Source organism: Drosophila nasuta, chromosome 2L, assembly GCF_023558535.2.
Source record: "Drosophila nasuta strain 15112-1781.00 chromosome 2L, ASM2355853v1, whole genome shotgun sequence".
NCBI classification, from domain to species: domain Eukaryota; kingdom Metazoa; phylum Arthropoda; class Insecta; order Diptera; family Drosophilidae; genus Drosophila; species Drosophila nasuta.
Window position 1 is genome coordinate 1,051,231 of NC_083455.1, and position 25,274 is coordinate 1,076,504.

General features: G+C 30.6%; 4 protein-coding genes across 6 annotated transcripts; 2 read left to right on the top strand and 2 right to left on the bottom strand.

Annotated features, from left to right (window-relative positions):
- The first annotated feature begins 345 nt into the window (after positions 1 to 345).
- LOC132798724 (FUN14 domain-containing protein 2) lies at positions 346 to 2,181 on the top strand. Of its 2 annotated transcripts, none has more exons than XM_060810680.1 (4): positions 346 to 368; positions 531 to 665; positions 1,655 to 1,850; positions 1,918 to 2,181. In XM_060810680.1, exons 1-4 carry the CDS (start codon positions 361 to 363, stop codon positions 2,098 to 2,100), a joined length of 522 nt encoding a protein of 173 aa, XP_060666663.1. In that variant the 5' UTR covers positions 346 to 360; the 3' UTR covers positions 2,101 to 2,181. The 2 variants fall into 2 exon arrangements, with proteins under 2 accessions (XP_060666663.1, XP_060666664.1); XM_060810681.1 differs by having other exon boundaries at positions 366 to 385.
- Positions 2,182 to 2,732: 551 nt separating this feature from the next.
- On the bottom strand, positions 2,733 to 5,459 carry LOC132796246 (ATP-dependent RNA helicase me31b). Its single transcript, XM_060807342.1, is given in 7 exon segments — positions 2,733 to 3,019; positions 3,110 to 3,757; positions 3,827 to 4,205; positions 4,284 to 4,313; positions 4,315 to 4,384; positions 5,119 to 5,233; positions 5,300 to 5,459. Coding segments are annotated over 6 exon segments (1,380 nt in total). The 5' UTR covers positions 5,169 to 5,233; positions 5,300 to 5,459; the 3' UTR covers positions 2,733 to 2,816.
- A 1,819-nt stretch (positions 5,460 to 7,278) lies between these two features.
- Positions 7,279 to 9,428, bottom strand: LOC132798570 (sarcoplasmic calcium-binding protein, alpha chain). Of its 2 annotated transcripts, XM_060810480.1 has the most exons (6): positions 9,337 to 9,428; positions 9,158 to 9,243; positions 8,249 to 8,415; positions 8,089 to 8,169; positions 7,876 to 8,028; positions 7,279 to 7,794 (listed from the first exon to the last, which is right to left on the bottom strand). In XM_060810480.1, exons 2-6 carry the CDS (start codon positions 9,207 to 9,209, stop codon positions 7,678 to 7,680), a joined length of 570 nt encoding a protein of 189 aa, XP_060666463.1. In that variant the 5' UTR covers positions 9,210 to 9,243; positions 9,337 to 9,428; the 3' UTR covers positions 7,279 to 7,677. The 2 variants fall into 2 exon arrangements, with proteins under 2 accessions (XP_060666463.1, XP_060666462.1); XM_060810479.1 differs by lacking the exon at positions 9,337 to 9,428 and having other exon boundaries at positions 9,158 to 9,318.
- An 8,297-nt stretch (positions 9,429 to 17,725) lies between these two features.
- Positions 17,726 to 21,646, top strand: LOC132798328 (LIM domain transcription factor LMO4). Its single transcript, XM_060810140.1, has 5 exons — positions 17,726 to 17,880; positions 18,733 to 19,041; positions 20,288 to 20,441; positions 21,137 to 21,328; positions 21,406 to 21,646. Exons 2-5 carry the CDS (start codon positions 18,798 to 18,800, stop codon positions 21,536 to 21,538), a joined length of 723 nt encoding a protein of 240 aa, XP_060666123.1. The 5' UTR covers positions 17,726 to 17,880; positions 18,733 to 18,797; the 3' UTR covers positions 21,539 to 21,646.
- Positions 21,647 to 25,274: the final 3,628 nt, after the last annotated feature.

Sequence of the window (25,274 nt, forward strand, 5' to 3'; positions counted from 1 at the left end):
CATGACAGATACTTTTCAGCGTGGCCATAAGTTAATTTCAAAAATATACTATATTTTGTAAATAAATATACCAGGCCGACAATTTGTTTTTGTAATATACTAATGATAAAGAATATTAATAATGCCCTGTTTCCACAGTTAGTCTATATTTTCACATTTAATCGAGTCCCGTTTTGCTGCTTCCACAAAAAAAAAATTGGAAACGGAAAAAACTTGAGTGTGTCCGTTCTGACTTAGAACAGTTGACCAGAACGTAAACGAACGTTGACCACTACTTTATAAATAAGTGAGCGATCAAAATCATCAAAATATTAAAGCAGAATGACTTATAAAAATCAATAGAATCAGAAATATAAAGTAATGGCGAGGTAACAGGCAAAATGAGGTATAGATTGTTAGTTGTTTGATAAATGGAATCAAAAATTATGGAATTTATTTTATTGTCCAATACAATAACTATCGATATCAATTTAGCTATCGACTGTATTCTAAAATTTGTCATATCAATCTTTTCGTTTGAACTATCGCAGTTGTCGTCATTCTCAACAAACAAATTTCAAGGAATTGAAGATGGACGGGGCCTCGAAGTTTGTAAAAGGAGTATTAGGCGATATAAGCAGCCGTTCGGCTTATTCTCAAATGCTGATTGGCGTTACATCAGGATGGTACGAATAATATATTTGCTAAATCTGCTATAAACATATAAATAGTCAAACATACCTGCATACATATAAATGTATGTATGGGATGCGTAATGCATCTATGTTTGAACTCATGCGAATGTACAAAAGTATACACCGAATATTCGATACATATAAAAGTAATCCTTTTTATATTACCTCCATTTAAATATTTTATTTATATTCACAATTTAATGCACAAGATAAACGTTTTTACACAATTATTTCAAAATTTAATTATTTTATATGTTTTGTATTTCTTAAAATCTTATAGAAGTAGTATGTGTGTAGTTTATGTATGAACAGTACATACTACATTTGTATTTCACTGGATTAGTACATTCAACTTTATATTTCAATGATTTAAAGAATGTAAGAATAAGCAAGATTTGTTTCAACTGTAAAGTCTTTTTCGACAATTTCGTTTTCCTATAAAGCATATTTAATAAATTGTTACGTAATAATTGTCTTACTATCACAAACCGACTACAATTGAGTGAAGGCGTTTTAGGTAAACCATATATATACATATGTACAAATGTAGATCGGTTACCGTTCAGATAAGATCTTAACTGCAACTCTTTAGTAATGCGTCTATTTAAAGCTTGTAATTGATGACAACTTCGCGTGTTTTTCTTATTCCTCAATTAATGTCAGGCAACATAGCCAATCTATATGGATAAATTGGTTCTTAGAATTAATGCCGACAGTTCATCGCCATTGAAACTTTGATCATTACAACTGCCATATTTAGTACACTTGTATTAAATCCAATGTACGGATTTGTGTTTTTTGGTACATTAAAGGAATACATTTTTATCAATATGGAAATTTTTGAAGGCTGTTCTTTCGTTTTTAAGATACATTATTTATGGAAAAAATAATTGTACATTTAAAAGCAAATATTGGCACACATGATTTTTGTGTTGATAGTAGTTAATTATAAAACTAATAACATACTATTTATTATATAGGGCGACCGGCTACACGACGATGAAGTTTGGAAAGTTTGCTGCTTTTGCAATTGGTGGTAGTATTATCTTAATAGAAATTGCACACCAGGAGGGATTCATCAAAATTGACTGGCCAAAGTTAACTAGAGGTGTCGATAAAATAGCTGAGAAAATGGAATCTTCAATATCTGGCAAAGATCCTAATTGGATGGATAAGGTTAGCAAATTCTCTCAATACACATACATATATATATTAGATAACACTAATAAGTTTTCATTTTCAGACGGAGAGATTTGTTGATCGTAAACTCGATAAAGCAGAAAGTCAATTAAGAGGAAAGGCTATGAAAGTAAAGAAGTGGTACGCTAAATATATTGGAGATGAAGATGGGCCAAAAATAAATGATCTTCACATTTTCTTAACCGCATTCGTTGGAGGAATAGCATTAGGTGTTGCCTCAGGCTAAATAAATAATTTATTATGTATTGTATGTAAGCAAAGACAAAAACTTCTAATCGAATTGAAAATAAAAATTATATCTCAAGTATTATCCAGTTATTTATGTTGTCATCGTAGCAAGTACGCAAATGCTAGATTTTATACAAGGTTTTCTAGTGAATATCTAGTGAAATCATAATGTGACTTATGCGTAAAATTTAAAAGCCATAATAAATAAATATATACGTTCAAACTAAATTTCTAAAATCAAATTTAAATATTTGACAAAAAAAAGCTTGTAATTCTATTAGGTGGACTTCCTTTTCCTTTGATTATGTATGTATATACCATACACATATTGTATTTGAGCTAAAACAAGCAAAACCAGAATAAGGGTTACTTAAACATACATAGAAGGATATCTTCCAAAGGATGATTGATTGATAACTGCTCTGCCAAGAAAAAGACGCCATTATCATCTTCGACATCATGATCTTATTTTTTTTTTTCATTAAATATAAAACAAAGTAATATTGCGAACAAACCAAAAAAAAAAACCATAAAATGAAAAAAATGCAAACAAGAAATAATCAAAAAATTATGTTTCCTTGTGTTTACGCGATAGTATTATCATAAATATTAATTAAAGTCAATCACTGATTTCTTGCAATATTAGATTTCGTTTATTGTTTCCATGTTTAGATATTTCAAAACCTTATTTTTTTAAAACCAATTTTTATTATTCTATTTACTAACATTGCCTTCCTCATTTGTAGAATTATTCAAATCACTATTGTTGCAGACTTCACCCGACGATCCACCTACATTGGCCACATAAAGTGCAGGATCAATTACTTTCGGAATGGGTTTAATTTCCGTTCCTAGTTCCTTTTCAATGCGATGAAGGTCAAACCGGTCTTCATACGTTATTAAATTTATAGCAATACCTAAAACATGACATGAAGGAACAAATGTTAGTGAATTATTAAAAATATTACAGTACAACTGATTAATTGTTAAATTTGCATTTTACTTACCCAGGTGACCAAATCGACCAGATCGTCCAATTCGATGTAAGTATGTCTCTGCCATGCGCGGAAAATCAAAATTAATAACGACATTTACGGCTTGCACATCGATACCACGGGTGAATAAATCAGAGCAAACCAAGTTTCGGCAGAGACCTTGTCGGAAATCGTGGAATACTCTGTTGCGGTGCGCTTGAGCCATTTTAGCATGAATATAGTAACAGCAGTAGCCAAGCTCCGTAATTTTCTTTGCCAAGAGTTCGACACGTTGTGTTGAATTGCAAAATATGATGGATTGATTGATTTGCAACTTAGAAAATAGCGTGTTCAGACAGTGCACCTTCTGACGTTCCTGCACAAATGCGTAGTACTGAGTAACACCCTTCAGTGTCAGCTCTTCCATAAGATTAATTTCATACGGCTCACGCAAATGCTTCTCCATGAAATTCTTGACAGTTAATGGAAATGTTGCAGAAAATAGCAATATCTGTGGATCTTTAGGTAATTTTAAAATAACATGATCCAGCATGCCTTGGAAATCTAATGACAGCAATTTATCAGCTTCATCCAAAACTAGTATATTGCAATGCGACATATCCGCAACTTTTTTGTCCATTAGATCCAAAATTCGTCCCGGAGTTGCAATAATTAATTGTACTGAAAAAATTAGTTTGTAAATATATAATTTTTTTCTTTTGGTCTTCTCATTTGTAAAATTATAAATACCTTTTTGATATATACGAAGAATATCATCCTTTAGAATAGTACCGCCAGTTGTGACCATAACACGGATATCCAGATGCTTAGCAAGCTCAATGCATATCTGTGAAGTCTGCAAGGCAAGTTCTCGTGTGGGAACCATAACTAATGCCTGAATATAGTCTTTAGTGGGATCGATTTGCTCTAAAACGGGAATGCAGTATGCACCAGTCTTTCCTGTTCCGTTCTTTGCGCGAGCTAATACATCCTTTCCACTTAGAGCAATTGGTATGGCAGCTTCTTGAATTGGAGATGGCCGCTCCCAGCCCTTTTCGAAAATTCCCATCAGAAGTTCTCGTTTAAGGCAAAATTCCTCAAATTCATTACCACGTGTATCAGTCACATCCTGAAAAGCAATTTAATATTTAAAAGATTTGTTTATTATAATTAATAATATCTCCATTATTGAAATTATTAAACTTACTGTCGTTTTGAATCGATTATCCTTAGGGGGGAAGTTTTAGTTTAGATTTCCAGCCCATATCATCACTTAGATTGCTTGCAATTTGGTGGTCACTCAAAATTCTATAAAAATAATATGAATTTATTAAGTACACTTGTTTGAATTTTAAATAAAATAAAGAGACAACATGTAGAAATTATTACAATGAAAACGCTCTCAGCTAACACCTCATCTGGACACATTTTCTATGACATTTAGTATAGTTTTTAGACCAATATCGTATTTTTTGAATGATCGAACGTCGCTTAACTATTTTAGAATCTTTTCTAAAATTGCGAAGCAAACAGTATGGCTTTTGTTACTCGCTGATCAAATTAACTGATCTATAATTGATTAATACATTCATTGAGTGTTTACTTCTTATTGATACCCAATGCCAATATACACATTTTTTTTTTTTAGCAAATAAACCACTATAATACTTCTGGCAAAAACAACAAAGTGGTGAATGTATCCAAAGGCTACACATATATAACACATTGATTGATATTACACGTGTAGTTTGGAAGAGTGAAACTAGAAGCATGTCTTCAAAATATAACTTGGCCGAGGTATGTTTTGTGTGGACCGATAACCGATAAATTATATTAGGTATTTATGCGTGTAAGTGCAAAAATATGATTATAACATGCTAAAATTTACACACGTATGTATGCCTTGATAAATAAAAAGTACTCTTATTACACTTAATGTATTGTATGCATATCAATTAAATATGTATATATGAGTGAACATACATATAAAATCCAATTTACATTCATGGAAATATTTATTCAAGAACACAGGTAATACTAACCCTTTATTAACCAAACTTGAGTGACCGGGTACAATTTTTTCTGTCATCATCCTTGCGGTTTACTATAATTTATTTTGTCAGCGTGGGTTGCGATCTGATGATACAAAATTTTATTCTACATTTTAAATGTATACAGAGTTTGTAATACACACATCTGGCGCTATTTATTATTTATATTTACCTGCGTATTAAAAAATGTATATTTAACTTCAAAGGTAGTACTCTTTCGATTTACGTTTGCGCCGAGTAGTTCAACAAGGATAATATGAAAGTGATTTTATTTTAACGGCTCATGAATATCACAAATACAACCTAGTGAGCGATAAAAACCTTTACAGCCTTACAACTTGATATCAATAGTACCAATAACGCGAAACAATCATTCTAATAAAAACTCAAGTTTCTGAGTGATGTGCATTTGTGAAATATCGATTAATTTACATCAACACAACTAATGTTCTTTTGTAATTATTTAATGCTATAAAATGGAACTTTTCGTTTTAAATATTTTAAAGAAAACATTTTGCGAAATTAAATAATATGAGTTACTGACCATTTAGCAATAGTACGATTACTTCAAAATTTATTTACACATTTAAAATGCGCTGTAGGATTCAGTTTTTGGCAAAAACTTTTTGCTTATCCCATTTAGTCATCGATAAGTTATAAGTGTTTAAAAATTGACATAAAACGTCAAATGCGGATAGAATTATTTGGCTTTTTTTTTTAATATTTATCTTTACAATACAAATTAGGAAGACTGCAATTGAGTATGGGAATATAGTAATGTTAAGCGCTCAAGATTTTCGTATATAATTCGTTTTGTTTTTGTTTTTTTTTTTTCTTTTTATTCAAAAACTACCACCGTGGCTGAAATAAATTTTAGCATCTCTAAATGCTATTTTTCTTTTATTTATTTCAGTTTTCTGATTATTTTATAAATTTTTGCTAATTTTCATCGTTGCTTCAATGATTTTTTTGAGATTTTTTGAAAAGACTTCAAAAGAACGACTATTGCAGGAGCGCATTTAAAACGAACGGGGTGTTTAGACTGACCGCATCATTGAAAATTTCTAATGAAGACCGCATCATCAAAGATGCGAGAATGATTCTGTCTAATATTCTGGTGCCTTTTTCGAAAAAATGGCGAAGGCAATCAACTGATCATGACACTCACAAATTTTAAAGCCTTAATGTTATTTCAAATTATAACGTTGGCTGTTTTACAATTATTTAAAAAAAACAATTGTAGTTCAGAAAAAGAACAGGAAATTGACAAGGACGCAGGATAATTTTTGAGGAAATAGTTAAGGATAAGATTCGCCACCTTGTAAAGAGACTAAAACAAATTGCTTAATTTGATGCAAGATAAGATATATGTAAGTAGACTCAATGAATTACAAATTAAATATTTATAAACATTTCAAATGCACTCATTTTACATTGAATTTGTATCGATTGTTTCTATTGCCCTTTAGTATTCCTCCTGGTTTCTTTAGCACTTCTAAACATCAGTTTAAATGATGCAAATTTGGTGTAAGGACTTGGATAATAGAATCGCATCGTTTTAGCATATGCGCCTGGCTTAAATACGGTATTAATTTATATGTAGATATTCGTAACTGAATATAAATTAAGCAATTTTAATGATTGAGGGTACAAATTGTTCTGCATTATTCTGAAACTTGTAGTTGCTCGCGAATGTCTTTTAGTTATAAAAACAGTTTTTTAAGTAACTTCAAATATTTGGTCACTAAAAATAACCAAATTCAAGGAACCAATTCGTTCCCTGAAATCATATAGAAATATATATAGAAATTATATGATTCGATGGAGACAAGAGCCAAAGATGGTACTACAAAAATATTAAATTAGATAAATTAATAGAATTTCACATTTGTTGACAAAAAATGAATATTAGCGGATAGTAAATTAAGTATATATATGTATAAAAACAAAATAGTATCTAGCTTCTATTAATAATATAAAGGCAATATATTTTTCAAAGATTTACACACAAATTAAAGAGCATTTTAAGAATTCCCAATCCAGCAAACTTCCAAGTTTGTGAATTTTAAGAGTGCTGCTTTTAAAATTTTTAATTCGTATTTATGTTTATGAAGACAATTTATGTTATATTTGAAATGAAACTAAAATTGATTGCAGCTTTCCATTAGCAATATTTTTATTGTAAGTATTTTAAGCCTGAAGGTGTATTTTTGCTTTTAGCTTAGTTTATTCGCTTTTACACAAAACCCTTTTCTAAATAAACATAACATAATAACAATTTGAATAAATGTTACAAGATTAGGAGAGAGAAACATTTTGTAAGAGCTTTCATCTGAGAGAAAATCAACATTTTTTGCTGAGGTTAACTTCGGAGAGCAAATATCTATTCTAATTATAAAATCATTTAAAGTTAACGAACTGTTCATCTGACGATTCTACACAAATGATATGAATGCATTTAACCTAGTTAATTTAAAGTCATAGTAATTACATATTAAACTTAAAAAAATAGTAGTTGAACAACAGCGAAGACAATAATTAAGTAAGTTATTATAAAGGTCCAAACAGATTGACCGCTGGATGATTATCAGCCGTATTACCCAGAAATTGGGCATACAGCTCTTTGTATCGGTCAAGTGAAAGTCCACCACGTTTCTTGTCATCATCCTAAAAGTTAATGTAATGCAATGATTAAACATTAAAAAAATCAATCAATATATTCACTTCATAGTTAGTTAAATTACTTACATTCAATAGGGTCTCAAAAGCTTTATCAATAGGGGCAATGTCATCAATAGCCACCCTGCTAATGCAGTTGTAGCGATATTCATTAACTCCAACGGTTCCGTCATTGTCAATATCAAGTAGTTTGAAGTTCGATTCAATGAAAGCGCGCATGGCCTACGAAGTCAGCGTTAATTATTTTTTCGGATCCCAAAAATTTAAATTGTTTTATTTTACCTTAGGAAATTCTTCATATTTCTTTCCTACACATGTCTTCTTAACAGCATCCTTGAACTCCTGGTTGGAAATCTTACCATCCTACAATAAAATATTGAAGAAAATAATGTTATTGTGAAATCCTTTAATGTTATTTATGTTTTCATTTAATTGAAATTACCTTGTCGTCATCGGCAATGTCTGAAATTTCATCCCATAGATTCTTCATTAATTTTCTGTACTCCTCCAATCGAGCAGGGCTGCAATCTCCTTTACCTTCCACAACGCAAGCTCTCACAGCCATGCATTGGAAATCATTTTGATCCAAAAAGCCATTGTTGTCGATATCTGAAAATTAAACACAAATAAGTATTGCTAAATATTTGTAATCCTTACAAAATATTTTAGTCACTTCTACATATTATTGTACAATAATCTTTTTATTTATAATTTATATAAATTATTTATTTGTCCAATGGCCGGAAATATATACATAGGTATATATCAAAAAAATAAAATTATAATTATGATTTTTATTTTTATTTGTCACATATTATTTATTTAATTCCGTTTTTTTTTTTACTTTTATTAATCAAAAGGATATTAAGGTAAGCTAAAATATATTTATTGATTTACAGATACTTTGATACCAAGTTAATTTTTCTATTCAGTTATTTAATTACATTAAAATCAGATTTCCTCGACCTGTTTTGTCGCGAAACCCTAAAATATTCTATTTTTATCAATTTAGCTCGAAGCTATTTATTTTAGCTTATGCCTATTTTTAGTTGCACGAATGCAGGAAATTAAAATGCACACTTCACGATAGAAAAGTATTTAAAAGTTAAAGGAATATAATAATTAATGAGGACACTTTATTGATTAAGGTTGTCTAAAATTGACAGATAGCAAACCACTTTTACATGGATCAATATATGGTAAGTGCTCACACTCAATTGTTATTAAATGAAGATTTCGAATTTTATTGTATGTATTGTAATCAAACAATATTTCCTTTTTTATCTTTCGATCCCTATTATAAAATATTTGTAGCATTGAAACAACCAACAAGTTTGTTTCGAAAACTTACCATACATATATCGCACAACGAAGTCAACTCGATTATCCCAAGAGTAAGCCATTATGAACACTGTTCGTTAAATATTCATAAAATCACTTAAACGAAAATAATGACAAGTTGGTTTTTTATTGACACTTCTTATGATCTAATATATGTTCATATATCTGTGTAGTGAATTTCTAAACTACCTTAAGATTCGCTTAATTCAAACTAACTAAAGTTTTTATTGACGAGAGCATTTCTTTTGCAACATTCGATTTATTTTATAAGTGCATCTAAACATTATCTATAAATAAATTAACATATATAGATATACATACATATATTATATATATATATGTATATATATATTTATATATATATATATATATATATAATATATATACATTTAAAATATATACATATATACACTTACTTTTGTAAAAATAAATGATAAATAAAATGCAATAAGGAAAGCATACGTCTGTGTAAATATATTTTTAGTGTACGCATAACCTATTGTAAAGAGCATTTGGCAAAATGTTCTTCGAAATTCTTTTTATTTGTATTGCAGGCTGCCGAAATTTCATCTTTCACCTTCTAAGTACGAGCCCAGAAGAATGTACTTATGTGTTCCTTACTTCAAAACACCCTGGATGTATCTTTTCTTAGTTTTTGGTTATAATATAGTAACTATATTGAAAGACTTGATTTTTGGAAATAATACAGAATCTGTTTTAAGACCTAACAATGGCGTTTTACTTTTGGAACAAATTTCTAAAAAGAAAACCATCGACGTGTCCAAGCTAAAAAGCATTTTCAGCTCCTACGCCATCCCTGCGTCAAGGCTTGGATTAAGAGATAGAGCTATAGAGCGACAGCACTTGTTAATTGTACGCGTAAATCAAGTTTCAAATTGTTCCACTCCCATTTCTGCCCCCTTTTTGAAGCTTATTTTTGGAATATATAATAATATCTAAAGTGTTTATGATTCGTAAAATTTGATTACGATCCAATAACAATTGTATAAGTTATTTCAGAAATAGTTTTGTATAGCAAATAAAAAAAAAACAAATTGCAATCTAGTCTTAACTTCTTTAGCTGATAGTATGGTATACCTATAGGTCGGAGATTCTCCGACCCCTACTGATCAGCGTCAACATCCAAAAACTAAGAGATAAAGATTTTTTTTACAACACTTGTTATGTCTATATACAAAATACCTATCGGTGTTTTTTCATATTTGGCTTTTATGACTCGCGCGAATCTCCCAGTCGAGCACACTCGATTGTAACTTTCTTTCTTAAGAGTCTTCCAGAGCTAAAAGATTTACCTTTACTTATTCTTAAAATTGTTTCAGTTTATGTTTGTTTTTGCCCTGTAAAGAACTCGCACGCGACATTTTCGCAAGAGAATTACCCATATAACATTTAAAATTACTTGTCATTAATTAAATAAAAATAAAAAAGTAAAGTAAAAGTAAAAATTAAGTAAAGTAAATTTAAGAGAAATTGCTCCACAGAATTTTGAAAATTATGCGTACAATGTTGCTTTGCCTTAAATGATTAATGATTGCTCAAATATTAATATTTATATTATTATATAGTAGCAATCCGCCTGTGCATACTTGGAATAATAAACTGAGAGTGAAAAAAGTAACCGTGAGTATCTTTAAACTAGAGTCTAGACGAATGAGTGTCTAATTTTTAACATAAGGTTATCATGGATTGCAATCTCTGTTTATTATATTTGCAAATTCATATTATATATTAAATATAATAGTATTTACCAAGTATGCATAATATCCGTATATACATACATATGTAAAATTCTTTGTTAAAACTAGTGACTGACTTTGCTTTAAAAATTTTGTTGTAATCACTATTTTATTTTGCATTAATATTACAATTTTGTAGTGCTCTTATTTGATTAATATAAGGCTGCAAAAATAGGAGGAGACTGCAATTTCAACACAATAATCAATAAAAGCTTATCAAATATATACAAACTTAAGTATACTTCTAGACGGAGTTAGATCTCGAGTCGGTCGTGTACAGTCGATTTTTTTTGCAAGCTCCGCTTAGCTAAGTAAACCGACACTCTTATATACATTCGAACTCTCCGTTATTTTCGTTTTCGCGTAAACAAACAAGTAATCAAAAGAAACTAAGCAAAACATAACGGCAACTTTTCGCCACGATGGTTGAGCGGGGCCCTACCGATCGACAAAAGTCGATGTGGATAAGCTGACTATCCTAAAAACGAATGACTTTGCTAAGCGACACTAAATACATAATTATATCCAGAAATGATGAGTCCGAGAAACAATTCAAACTATCTCCCTTCGCAATAAAAAAAAAATCATTGACTTCCCCCATGCGGAGGCGAAGTACTCTTCTGCACGCTGAAAAGCTAATGAAGATGATAAACTTTACTACCGAAATTACAGTAACTGTGACTGAATATCGCACACTTAACTATAAAAAAAAAAAAATTTTGCGTAACTCTGACGGTACACTCATTGAAACTGGATTACATGTAATAACTTTTTCATCCACAACTTTACCGGACTACATCATGATTGGATATTAGAAAACTCTCATTCGCCCTTATATCCCGCCCCCCTTCGATACAACATATGTGTCCGGTTCGGACATACATCAAAGCTATGCAAAATCTGTGCCAAATGTGACAAGCACCATATCATCGAAGAACTCAAAAGTCTGATAATCCAGAATTGCAAAATTCTGATTACAGATCGTTATACTGCTTTGGCAACATGGAGTATCAACAATCACTCACTCAATACTTAGTTCTCGCTTGGCCAACCAAGGCACCTTTCCTAATTCAATGGAATATTCGTGGATATTTAAGTAATTACAATGAACTGCAATCGCTAATAAAACAAGTAAGAAATCTACAGTCGAGTGTGCTCGACTGTGAGATACCCGCTATCCATTTTGAATAAAAGCAAACTATTGCTGTATTACTCTTAAAATATACAAAAATACTACAAATTACGAAAAATATACCAAATGATATATTTGGTATATCGATATAGTACCGCATTCAAAATATTCCATGGGCGGCACAATATTGTCAGCCAAAGCCACTAAGACCCCTAGTAAAAAGGCGTTTTGCCCATACAAAAGTATTTCTTTATTAACTTTGACAATTTTTATCTGATCGCAAGTTATTATGTATATACCAAAATTCGAGACTCTAGCCTTAGAATTACGATTGCTAATCGATTTCCGCGAGGGCGGATATGGGAGTGGCAAAAATTTAAAACAAACTCGATCTGCGTGCAATCATAACAAAAGCTATCGATTATAGCTCTATCTCTTATAGTCTCTGAGATCCAGTGTTTCATACGGACAGACAGATAGATGGACAAACGGACATGGATAGATCAACTCGGCTGTTGACGCTGTATAACTTTAACAATAGGCTTAACATAATAAAATGTTTATCAAACCATAAATTTAATTGCCATACACACACTCTAATTAAAATTATAAAATCGTTGATCATTACTAAAAATGACTACGGTCTTTTCATTTATGGAAATACATAAACACGGATCTGAAAAAAATTCAAACCATTCTTAACAATTCAATTAGTTAAGCCCTTGGCTCTTTGCGCTCCACTCCAATTAACAAACTCTTGATGGAATCCATGTTAAACAAAATAACAAAACGACGTAATTTTCTGCAAGCTAATCTTACTAATAATATATACTCTAATAAGGACTCACTTCTGCTCATAATAGCAAAAAATTAAAAATAAACTAATTAAATTAAAAAAGTCAATACATTTCAGCCTCCCACAATGACTCCAAAACATCCTCCTTGGCATTGAAACACTAGCACACTATATATCTCCTCCAACCCAAAAAACCAAACCCTTAATCTGTAATTCTCAATTTTAAAGCAAGTCTACCCAACCATATATTCATACACATACACAGGCGGATCCAAAACTCTTTACTCAACTTGTTTTGCAATTACTACAATAGACATAATATTAAAAATGGGATTCATCCAAAACTACTTCTCTATTTTCTCTGCCGAAATCATTGCGATCTATGAAGCTATCCAAATTTAAAAACTTAAAACCGGCATATATGTTGTTTGCTCCGACTCCCTATCGTCTCTCCATGCCATCTTCAACACCGATATCACTTCCTTCGATTAGGACACTACTTATGTCTTACTACCAAAAATTTTGACTCCTTTGGATTCCAGGTCACAAAAACATGAAAGGACATTATAAAATCGTCAAATACGCACCCAAGTTTCCTCTTATCCTCACTCAACTATAATATTACGGACATAAATAAGCTCTTAAAAGAAAATTACCTTATAGCAAAACTTAATCGATTGCTTGATACATCCGTATGGTATCGACTTAGAAATAATAACGTTTCAACTTCAACTATTTTATTAGAAATATGAACCACACCGAAATTCCAAGAAGTCTCTAAGTTAAATATCTAAGACTTGGACATTCTCTGACAACGCACGAACATTTACTAAAGAGTATAACACCTTCTTTTGCGAACTCTGTCAGAACAATGTAAGTCTTATAATAAATAAGTCTTATAATACGATAAATAAAAAAAATATATAGTCTAGTGTACACGACTGTGAGATAACCGGTACCTATTTTTTATTTTATTATTTTAAATCTGATATTTAGTAATACATTTAATAGAAAAGAGAGTACTGGTTGCTGGGGCCTTCGACTCGAAAAAAGTATCTATATTTATTATTAATTAATTTTAGTATTGACCAGGAACCCACGGAAAGGAGATTTTCTTGTGATTGGGCGTTGAGATTATCCTAATTTTCAGTATTGTAGGGTCGCTGGAGTGTCATAAAGCCAAGGCCTTGTTAGCTAAAGCAAACTGGCAAGGCGAAAGATTCGGCGGTGAAAGTTGAGCAGTATCTAGGGAGGAGACCTCCAGCTATGATAAAGCCATAATTTTGCAACAAGCTTATTCTTTTCGCAATAGAAACGGGCTAGAAATTCGAAACTGGTGATTTTATTTTTTGGCGTGATGCAAGGTTAGTATTTGTCTTTTGTCCAAATCACAAAGGCAGCGGAACGATGGCAAGACTTAGTGGGTAGGACGAGATGTGTACTGTTATAACAGTACGTCAATATATTGACGTATCGCCGGAGAGTGAAGGGGCATTTATACTTCCGTTTGTGTTTAGATATTCCAATGAACTCTTTTCTTAGCAGACCTTTCGGTGTGTTGTATAGGATGAGCTGAATGGTTGTCTGTAGGATGCGATCTGTTATACTGGGAAGACCAGATTCCCCTAATATGCAGCGGGTGGGGGAGGTAGGGGAAGCGTTGAAAGACTGAATGGAGATTGTATTTATTGATGTGGGCCTTAGCGCAACATCGGAAGATAGGGGAACCCGTAATCGATTTTAGCATTAGGACATGAGACTATTGATGTGGATTCTAGTATATTTAAAGCTTAGAAATATTAAAACGAGACTCTAATTGCTTTCTTAGGTTGTCACAGTGATATTTAAATACAAGCTTCGAGTCGGTTGAGTGAGGTTGTGCCCAGTATATGTATCTATGTAGTTTAACTAGAATTATTTAAAACAATTGTTCTATATGGCGTCTTATATGGTATCAGAATAGTTTATTTGCTCAAACGCAGTAATGAAGAGTACAACAGAGTAGAGAGCCATTAAATAAAATAAAAGTGTCGGAAGTGGTGTTGATAACTTGGATCCTAAAGGAACAATTGGTCATAAAGGCCTTTATAGATAAGAAAGCCTAGGACCGATACCCCAGCGCTCGAGTCTATAGAGCACTGAATGTAGCCCCACGCTGTGCTTTTGTTTAAAGGCAACCTGGTTGTGTGAAACCGTGGATTTTGTTGGTTTGATTCGGGAAACTTTGGAAATTTCTCTGAGATCTTTTGATAAGAACGTATTTTTTTTCTTTGGAGCTAACGCTAAGGCTGGCAAAGCGATTATGCCCTAAATTGGGAGGCTCGGGTGCCATGGTTGCACCAAGAAATGATAATTCCCTAAAGATTGTTTAACGCAAACGAGAGCGAATAAGAAAAGGAGTGAAAAGAAAATATAAAACAAACTAACTGACGTCCGCACTCGAAGAGAGATAGTCGGTTACTAAGAACGATATTATTCAACAATATATACCAAATATACGAAAAAATGTCTAAATATACCATATCGAAGGCTATATTTGGTGTATTGATATACTATTGCATTCAAAATACACAATAAAGTACATATAAGTATATGCCAGATTGTCCCAATGCAACTAAGCCCGTTTTTTTGCCATATACAATTTTGTTTAATCGCTACCAAATTTTCAGTAATATTGATTGATTCTACCGCATTTCTTGTAAATAGAAAGTTATAATACTTTTCTACCCCACAGGTATAATTAATTTGTATATGTACATACATAGGAGGAACCAGCGCGCTTAGCTAGCTAGCCACTTTCCGATCTGATTTAATGATTTCTGGCCTCTTGTATAAAACTTATGAATAATTTTGCAGACAAGAGGTTAATGGAAGTGCAAAACAAATTCAAATACCCTTTTCTTAGTTTCTTGTCTATTTACAATTATTTGTAAGTTGAATCTTATCCATAAGAGGATATGTGACCTATTTTAGCTAATATTTTGGTATACTTAAACAAAAAAAAAAAGAAAACGTCATCGATGAAAATCAGCTGATTATTCCATTTGCAAATTTTGGCGCTATAGATTTATTTCAAATTGCTTTGCAAGTCTTTAAAAAAAAAGACGAATGAAAGGAAATCGACAGAGGCATAAGATAATGTTTTAAGAAAGAAACCAAGGTGATCAATTTTACCCCTTTATATAGAGATGTGATCGATTCAGAGTGAGTTGCTTATTATGATGTAAACGGAAATAAGTAGTGAATTAATAAAGAAAAAAAAATTATATGGGTAATTCCATGGCGAAATTTGACCCGTGCGAGACTTACAGTGCACTGCAGTGAAAATAACTTAAACTGAAACAATTTTAAAAATAAGTGAATGTTATTCTTAAAGATTTAGATAAGCACTATATTTAGCTAAGATTGATTTTAGGAACTTGATCTGTTTTCTGTTTCGTTCATTTTTTGGGTTTGCTTACGAATTGGTTAATTTTTGCAATTATCACAACAGAAAACAAAACAGAACGAAAATTCCAAAACCGTTCTTAGCTCTAATTAAAGTACTTACCTAGAGCTATAAAAATAAACTTTTCTTATTTTCAAAATTGTTTCAGTTTATGTTATTTTCAATGTAAAGAGTCTCGCACGGGACAAATTCCACCATGGAATTACTTATATATTCCTATACATTTTAAATACTCTCAGTGTTCTACAATATATCAAATTGATGATTTTCGGTTAATTTGATTCTATTGCCTTTTATATTCTTCTTCTTCCTTTTGCATCGCGTGATACAGTTTGGAGTTAATACTTGCATCATAGAACTGCATCATTGAAGCAGATGCACTTGGTCTACATAGGCTATTAGACTGGCTTGCAATATTACTTAAGCGATTGTGTATAAAAGGTTGATGGCTTTTTAAGCCGCTTTAACAATGATGCAAATATGATTCTGAAAAGGTATTTACCATATTTTTTTGTAAAATTTAGTTAATTAATGAATAATTCTTAAATATATTTATTTTAGAGTGAAAAAATGAGAAAAATGTTAAAAAAAAAAACACAAATTTTTGGCCACACCACTCAAACATTTGCCTCTTAATTAAATGCAATTTTAAAAAAAAGGAAAAACATGGAAAATCATGCCTATTTCTATGGCGGCAATATCTCAAGCACATATTGCAATATTTTTTTGATTTTAAATGTCATACATATATTTGTATTCACGAGAAAATGCTCAGACGATTTTTCTTAATTTTTTTATTAGTGCGGAATAATAGGTTGCTGCTGATTTGACATCCACATACATAAGTACATTCTAGAATTGGAGTATCGATACTCTTAACAATTTTTTGTACTGGGAACTGCGGAACGAAATGACACCGAAAAATTTTTGTACGGCCGTTTTTTTTTATATGAAGTTGCACGGGTAAAAAACAATTTCGCGCATTTTGCAGCAGCGCTTTAGCAAACAACTTTTCGATATGAATTAACTTTATGACTACTTCTACAAGACAACTTACAGAACGGCTTAAACTTAACAAAATCATTATATTATCGATAGTGATTCATTGGTTTGCGCATCGGGAGCTAAGTAATTTGCTTCTATTTTTTCTCATTCAATATACATAAAATGATTACAGCAGATGAGACTTAACGTAATTATTTATTTAGTATAATATAATTTTGAAATAAATTTCATATCCTCGATACATATTTTTATTAACTTTTGTGTTTTTAATATAAAACTGGATTTCATCGCATAATTGTAAAACTCGGACGTTGAAACAATTTAGTATAAATCAGTCTTATAATACCGACATCATATAAATAATGGAAAGCGTCAATTTGTTGTACGAGCAACTCAGAAAATGCGATTAAATCGAAATATTTGATGGAGCTAGTTAAATTCGTAATCTTAAGAGTTATCGATTATAAGCACTTTCATCTCTATGAATTTTGTACTTAACACTAGGAACGCTATTTATTATCAAAACACCTTTATTATTCCATATGAGACAAAATTGTAATTGAGGGAGAACAATTTAATTAAATATATTTGACATGTAAGTTATAATTACCAAAAACATTCCGGCACATGATATCTCGGTTGTGAACACAAACTTTGGTGGGATTTGGGTTTCATTTGTAAATACAGGAGTATACGTGCATTTTCTTATAGTTGAATGTAAATAAGTGAATAATTTCGAGTCACATTTGTAAAAATTTAAATACATATGGACATTGTTTACATAATTTTGTGAGACAGATGCATGTGAAATAAATATCAAGATGGACATCAATTTGTATGAGTATGTGTTAGTAAGTGATTGAATATAATACGTACATGCATTTGCATGCTAATATGTACATTTGTATGTGCATAAGTTTTTCATCAACAAGTACTTAAAATTAACATCTAATAAAGGACGGACAACTTGAGATATGCTGCAAAATATCTTTATTCGCTTTATGGAATACTTACTCTTTCAAATATGTGTATTAATGTGTGTACACACAACCGTACTTGCTATCCAACCTACAACAGTACATATTTATTATTAAACATAATCATGAGAACTAATTATTAATTTAAATATTGCCATTGGTAGATATAGTATAGTATACATACCTTTGTATGTATAGTAAGTAGATAAGAATATGGATATTTTCCGGTGAAAAGTGCCTCCGGCAAAATAACTTTTTTATGTACATACATACATATATATTATATATGAGCAATCTAACTGGAACCCAATTGGTTAAATTTTGACATGCATGCCCGTGGATACATTTTTAACACGATAAAAGAATATTTGTTCAAAAATTTAATTATATGCACGTATAGTAATTGTTTCCACAATTGTTATACCAGTTTTTGTATCAACAATTGCAATAATGAAACATCTTTATTTCAGAAATCGTCGTGCAATAGACAGCACCTATATGCCTTTATTAATATAATTATCAAAAATTTGTTGCAATGAATGCATCGTTCCATTCATATACTGATATACTAGCGGCACATCAGCAAGATTCCTCTAGTCCGGAAAATTTTCCTTCAGTAGTCATTGGCTATAGAAACAGCCACAACAAGGATATTGCAGAAAGTAACTCAAATATTTCATCGTCTCAATTATCGTTTATGGATGAAACTTCGAATGATTTCAATAACCAACAGTTAATACACCCAAGCACATTAATAAAGGTGTGTGGCGGTTGTGGAGGTAGGTTTAAACGATAATTACTAATTAAATGTTTTGTCCTAAAGAAATGTAAACTTAAATAATAATATTAAATATTTTTAGCATAAGTTTTAGTTCTAATTCGAATTTATATGTAAAGAGGGGAGACTTTGTTACTGGGCAAAAACTATTTAAATGGGGCAATTTCAATGACTCTTCTCTAATGGTAAGATATATTAAGTCTACCATTAAACAAGTAAGAAAGCTACAGTCGAATGTGCAAGACTGTGAGATACCCGTTACCCATTTTAAATAAAAGCTAAATATTGCGGTATTATTCTCAAAAATATGCCAAAAACAATTCCACAAAATACTAAAAAAATGTACCATAATGTATATTGATATGAAACTACATTCAAGATATACTATATGGTGTAAGATATACCAGCCAGCCAAAGCAACTTATACCACTAGTAAGTAGGCGTTTTTGCCCATACAAAAGTATTTCTTACTTCGACAATTCATGATTCACAAAGACTATAGTTATTATTGTATAACAAATTGCGTAGCTTTTTCTAGCTTTAAAATTACACTTGATATTAAATTTCTGTCGATTTGCGGGGGCGGAAGTGGGTGTGGCAAAAATTTGAAATAAATTTGATCTGCCTGCAAACATAACAATGCTGGCTAGATCGTCTCGGCTGTTGACGCTGATCAAAAATATATATATTTTATGGGGTCGGAGATGCCTCCTACCTGTTATATATAATTCCTGCTGGCACAAAGTTATAATACCCTGCTACCCTATGGGTAGCGGGTATACAAAAATGCTATAATCTCCCAAGGATTCGATATAATCAATAATTATACTTATAATGACATATTTAGATATAATTAATATAATTCTGTGAAGTTCTTCCTAGAAACTGGTTTTAAGCTTCATAGTAGTCTTCGAAAAGTGGAGTCTAATTGACTTCTTTCGTAACTTTATTTTGCATATTTAAGTTGATTTTCATATGTATACATAAATTTATTTTACCCAGGGAAAGCAGTAAAAATTCCAAATCTTTAGATATTGTATTTTTTTAGTGTCGCACTATAAAAGACAGAACTACATACATACATATTTTATTGCACAGCTGTATAAAGTAATTATGTGTATGATAAACTTTCTTAATAATAGCATACTTACAAACATTTAAATTATTTCCGTAATATAACTCTTATAAAAAATATATTTGGTATATTTATGCACTAACAAATTTCTTTCTTTTCTATATTTTCATAGATAAAATAAGTGATAGATATCTTTTATATGCTTTAGACAGATATTGGCACAACGGTTGCCTAAAATGTCATTGCTGTGGAGCTATGCTAGCCGACGTTGGCTCAAGTTGTTTTACAAGGCGCGGTCTTATACTATGTAAAAAGGACTATTCCAGGTGTGATTAAAATTTCGCCATTTCTCCAACATGTTATTTTGGCAAACTATACTATATAATTTAAATACATACATAGTGTACACACTACAAATTAACCAAGCGATCGATAAAGCGTTTATTATTTAGAGGAGCTCTTTCAAAAACAAATCTGTTTTTATTTTGTCCCAATTGTAACCAATTTTGAACTATGTGTGTATTTTTATTGTATTTGCGCACGTATTGGCATTTCCAGAAAAGGTGAAAAAAAGTAATAAAAAAAATAAAATATACCTATCGTATATTATTTTAGTTTTTTTTTTATGAATATATGATACGGAACCTATATATATATAGTTATTATTTGTTCATATTGAATGTTTACTTAACAACGACTAAAGACAATCCCAGAAAAACCGATGATTTTTTTTAAATTTTAATATGCAGTTTTCTAACAAAGTATTGGTCAATTTAATTTGCACAATTTGTAATAAAAAAAAAGCAGCTTAAAACCATTTTCCGTTTTTTTTTGTTGTGTGCCTTGTAGCATCGTAGCATAGTCTTAAAATGGTTTAGGCGATTGTCTTTGCGCATTTTATCTTGTGATATTCAACTATAACATTGATGTATTTTGGAAATGACCATATTTATGTCACGGAATATATTTTATACGAATATTGGTATACATATGTATATAATGCATCTTCTTATGATTTCAGTATGTTCGGAAGCTCCGGGGTTTGTTCTGGATGTGGGGAAACCATACCCCCAAGTGAAATGGTAGCAAAAGCTCTTACTGGAATAAATAATATCGATTTACAAAATCAACAAAAACAAATTATAAATTGCGTATTTCATCTTAGATGTTTTAGTTGCGCAAAATGCGGTTCTAATTTGCGACCTGGTGACAGGTATGTGCAGTTTCTAATAATAAATAATATTCATTTTAATTTAAAAATTTCTAACCAAATGTTTTTAATCTTTTCAGGTACGCAATGTTAGGAGCGAGTCTGGTTTGTGAACAAGATTGGCATAAGTTGCTTAAAAATCCTTCAAATTCTAATGGAACATTAGCACAACGGAAAGGAAAAGTCGGAAGACCAAGAAGATCAAAGGACTAATCTAATTATATATTTTAACTTAAATAACATATATTTTAGAGCATAGTTCATTATTTGTATTTCTATATTTTAAAATTCGATCTAATTAAAAGAAAATATCAAAACATAGTTTTTGCATCAGCTTCAGTAATGATATTAGAAATACACACCACATTAAGTATAAGAAAATCAGTTATCTTTGGGGTGATAAACATTACACTGTGCTAATGTAAAATGCGGTTTTTAAGCGCTTTAATACATTAATTTTTTTCGTGAATATTAATTATCGCGAGTTTAGTGCTTAAGATATACGTAAAGGACCTTTATAAATTTAGGTTATTTTTCCATGGGAAAATAAAGAATAGTTTGAAACAACTAATACAAAATAAAAGAAAAATACACCCAAGTTAAACAAACAATGCGTTCGTCGGCGAAAACGTTTAAGAATTCGAAGCATGCGTTTTAGTTCCATAAGTCGAATTTTGTTATGAAAATGCTTGCTATTAAGAATGAAAATCTTTGATATTTCTTGAGATTATACATTTTCTTTTTGTGACATTTTATTTCTTTTTTTTTATTACTTGTGTCAATGAGTCGAAAACTAACGGTATAATCTTGTAATTTTTTTTTTTGCATTTCTACATTTTATTCTAAAAAAAATGAAAAGTGTTATATTAGGTTTTTCGAAATATAAATGCGCCTAACAAGAAGAGGGAAACATCTTCAACGCTATAAAAAATGTACATTTGTTCGGAATTAGTATGAATAGCTGGGTCTATGCCAAGACTGTGTCTCCGACCATCCTTGTGAAAACCTAGTTTTGTTTAAGAAACATAATTTCAAGTCAGGTCATTTGTACGCTCGCTTGTTTTTTAAATATTATATTATATATAATATTAATTCCATAACTTTTATTTTATTGGTGTGCAATTTACGATTTTAGTCATGGTTTTAATAATCCTCAGTTAATAATTTGAAAGTGACTAGCTTTCTTACTTGTACATATTTGTATTTGCTTTAGGTTTGTTGAATGAATGAATCTTGTCTTTTACTTTTATTTGAAGCTTTAATGCAAGTTTTACTATAGTTTGAAGTATTTAATTTAGTTTCAATCAATCCTTAGGGAGAAGTAGCTGTACTCAAGGAAATTATAGTACATAAACGAAAAATTCGAAATAACTATAAATTTTTTTTTATTTATATAATTTATAAAATGATCACAATTAATAATTAACAAGTAAGAAAGCTAGAGTCGTGTGTGCTCGACTGTGATATACACGCTACCCATTTTGAATAAAAGCAAAATATTGCGGTATTATTCTCAAATTACACCAAAACTACTACAAAATTCTAAAAAAAAAAAATACCAAATGATATACCAAATGATATATTCGGCGTATCGTATATAGTACCGGATTCAAAATATACCATTGATTGCTCAATGTCAACCAAAGAAACTAAGACCCCTAGTAAATAGGCGTTTTTCCCCATACAAAAGTATTTCTTTAATAACTTCGACAATTTTCATCTGAATCACAGGAATCAGGAATCACAATTACTATTATTATTATTGTATATACCAAAATTTGTGACTCTAGGGCGGAAGTGGGTGTGGCAAAAGAGCTCTATCTCTTATAGTGTCTGAGATCCAAGTTTCATACGGACAGACAAACATATGGACATGGCTAGATCGTCTCGGCTGTTGACGATGATCAATAATATATACTTTATAGAGTCTGGGATGGCTCCTTCTACCTGTTACATACATACATTTCTTGCCGGCACAAAGTTATAATACCTTTCTACCCTATGGATAGCGGCTATCAAATTTGTAGTCAGATTGTAGAGGGTAAAGAAAATTATTATCTTATCACTCGCTGCAACACCATTTTTGTTTTAACATGTAATTTTGCATGGGCTTATTAAAAGTCAGTTATTTATACAATTCACATTTCATTTTTTTATTGAGTTTGATTTAAGAGGAAGTTATTAGCGCATTATCTTAGTATGCGTATTAAATTTATTAATCCAAATAGCTTTAGAAATTCATGTGCAAACTATGAAATTGATTGAATGTTTTAGTGGTAAAGTAATATATAGTGGGCATGGGGACAATCGCACTAGAACAATCTATTATGGTCTGTCTTAGACCCACTCATTTATTGTGTTGTGTTCGGTGGTCTTGTCAGGTAAACCAAGAAGGGTAAAAAATAAATCTAAAATATAGAAAGTTAAAGTGTTTTTTCTTACTTTCATTTTCGCTTTCTCTTTATTTACTTATGTTCTTGAAAAGTGTGGTCGATTCTAAGTTAAATTATCATTCAATTATATTAAAATTATTCAAATTCAATTATATTAAAATTATCATATAATATAATTTGTGGATTTTCCAACTGTGAAAAGATTTGACGATGATTCCATTTGTGCTTTTGTGTAAGGCCTCAGAGTCGATCACTCTTTTTAAAATTGTATTTATTTAAATGTTATATATAGACATTTCAAGGATAAGGATAGTGACATAGGAAAGCCTTAAATGGAAAATTACTTTTATATATGTAATAAAATGATTTTATCAGCACTTATTATTTAGCAAAATTCAAGATTGATCCCCTTTCTTTTTTTTTACAGAATGTTTAGAAAGAAATGCAAAAGTCTGCGATATGAGCCAAATTATATAAAAATTAAAATACTTTTAGGACACAAGACAAAATTGTCAATTTCCATTTATAAAAATTATTGAAATTTGACTTTTAGGTTTATTATAATTTGTTGATCCTTTACTTAAAAATAAATTATATGTATATACATTTTCTTTGTTTTATGTAAGAATTAAAAGATGATTAAATTATTATAAAGTAATAACCGTTAATTTTTGTTTAAATTTAATTTTTGAAATAAATTGTTTTTATATTTTAAAACTAAGGTGGCAAACAAAATTTGGCTATCTATAGACAAATGCTTGCACCATTTTTTTTTTTTTTTTTAATAGCTCACTTATCTGGATTGAATTGTTCTTTAAGCTGAAATGTGTTTCAGAGGCAGAAGGCATTTCCGACCCCAGTATACAAATATCCGAATTAATATCATTTTCTAACTTCAGAAGTTGACCTAAAGTCTCCTATGCTTGAATTAACCTTAAAAAATTTTTTATATGATTCGAAATATACCAGATTAACAGTCTAAGTTAGTTTGTTAATCAGTTTCAGTTGCATACAGGCTTTACTATACAACAGTTTTTCTTTAATAACTAAGATTCTTCCCAAATGCAAACAAAAATGGTACTCAGGAATCATTAAGACTATACTATAGATGTCAACTTTACACTCGTTATTTGTGTGGACTGTCAGCTAGTTTGATAAGTCCATCTCCAACTAGGAGTTGTGAAAGTCGACGATGCTATATTATGTCAAAATTGCATATAATATGTTATCTTCGTATTACCGCTTGTGTGTTGGCACATCAGTGAATGAGCACAGAAAATGTTATACTATAGTATAACAACATAGTTTTATATATTATATATTATACATTTATTTCAATGCAAATCAATAAGCACTACTATTTTATGAGAGCAATTACTTTTATCAAAGCCCAAATATTATGTCAGTCTGAGAAACTAGACCTAAATAAATAGTTTTTTTTGGTTTTTAAGTATGTAGTTATCAATTTATTAACTTACTAGTCGTTATTATTTGTTGACACAGATTGAATGAAAGTGATGTTGATTTAGCGATTTTGTATTTGGTGTATGCTTTAA

What these genes read in the sequence shown, in the direction of transcription:
- LOC132798724 (XM_060810680.1), top strand. An exon ending in ATTGGCGTTACATCAGGATG is followed by an intron (nt 666 to 1,654) that starts GTACGAATAATA and finishes TTTATTATATAG; the next exon opens with GGCGACCGGCTACACGACGA. An exon ending in ATCCTAATTGGATGGATAAG is followed by an intron (nt 1,851 to 1,917) that starts GTTAGCAAATTC and finishes TTTCATTTTCAG; the next exon opens with ACGGAGAGATTTGTTGATCG.
- LOC132798570 (XM_060810480.1), bottom strand. Translation starts at nt 9,209, where the DNA reads ATGGCTTACTCTTGGGATAATCGAGTTGACTTCGTTGTGCGATATATG. An exon ending in AATATGAAGAATTTCCTAAG is followed by an intron (nt 8,029 to 8,088) that starts GTAAAATAAAAC and finishes CTGACTTCGTAG; the next exon opens with GCCATGCGCGCTTTCATTGA. An exon ending in CTTTTGAGACCCTATTGAAT is followed by an intron (nt 7,795 to 7,875) that starts GTAAGTAATTTA and finishes ATTAACTTTTAG; the next exon opens with GATGATGACAAGAAACGTGG.
- LOC132798328 (XM_060810140.1), top strand. Translation starts at nt 18,798, where the DNA reads ATGAATGCATCGTTCCATTCATATACTGATATACTAGCGGCACATCAG. An exon ending in GGTGTGTGGCGGTTGTGGAG is followed by an intron (nt 19,042 to 20,287) that starts GTAGGTTTAAAC and finishes ATATTTTCATAG; the next exon opens with ATAAAATAAGTGATAGATAT. An exon ending in AATTTGCGACCTGGTGACAG is followed by an intron (nt 21,329 to 21,405) that starts GTATGTGCAGTT and finishes TAATCTTTTCAG; the next exon opens with GTACGCAATGTTAGGAGCGA.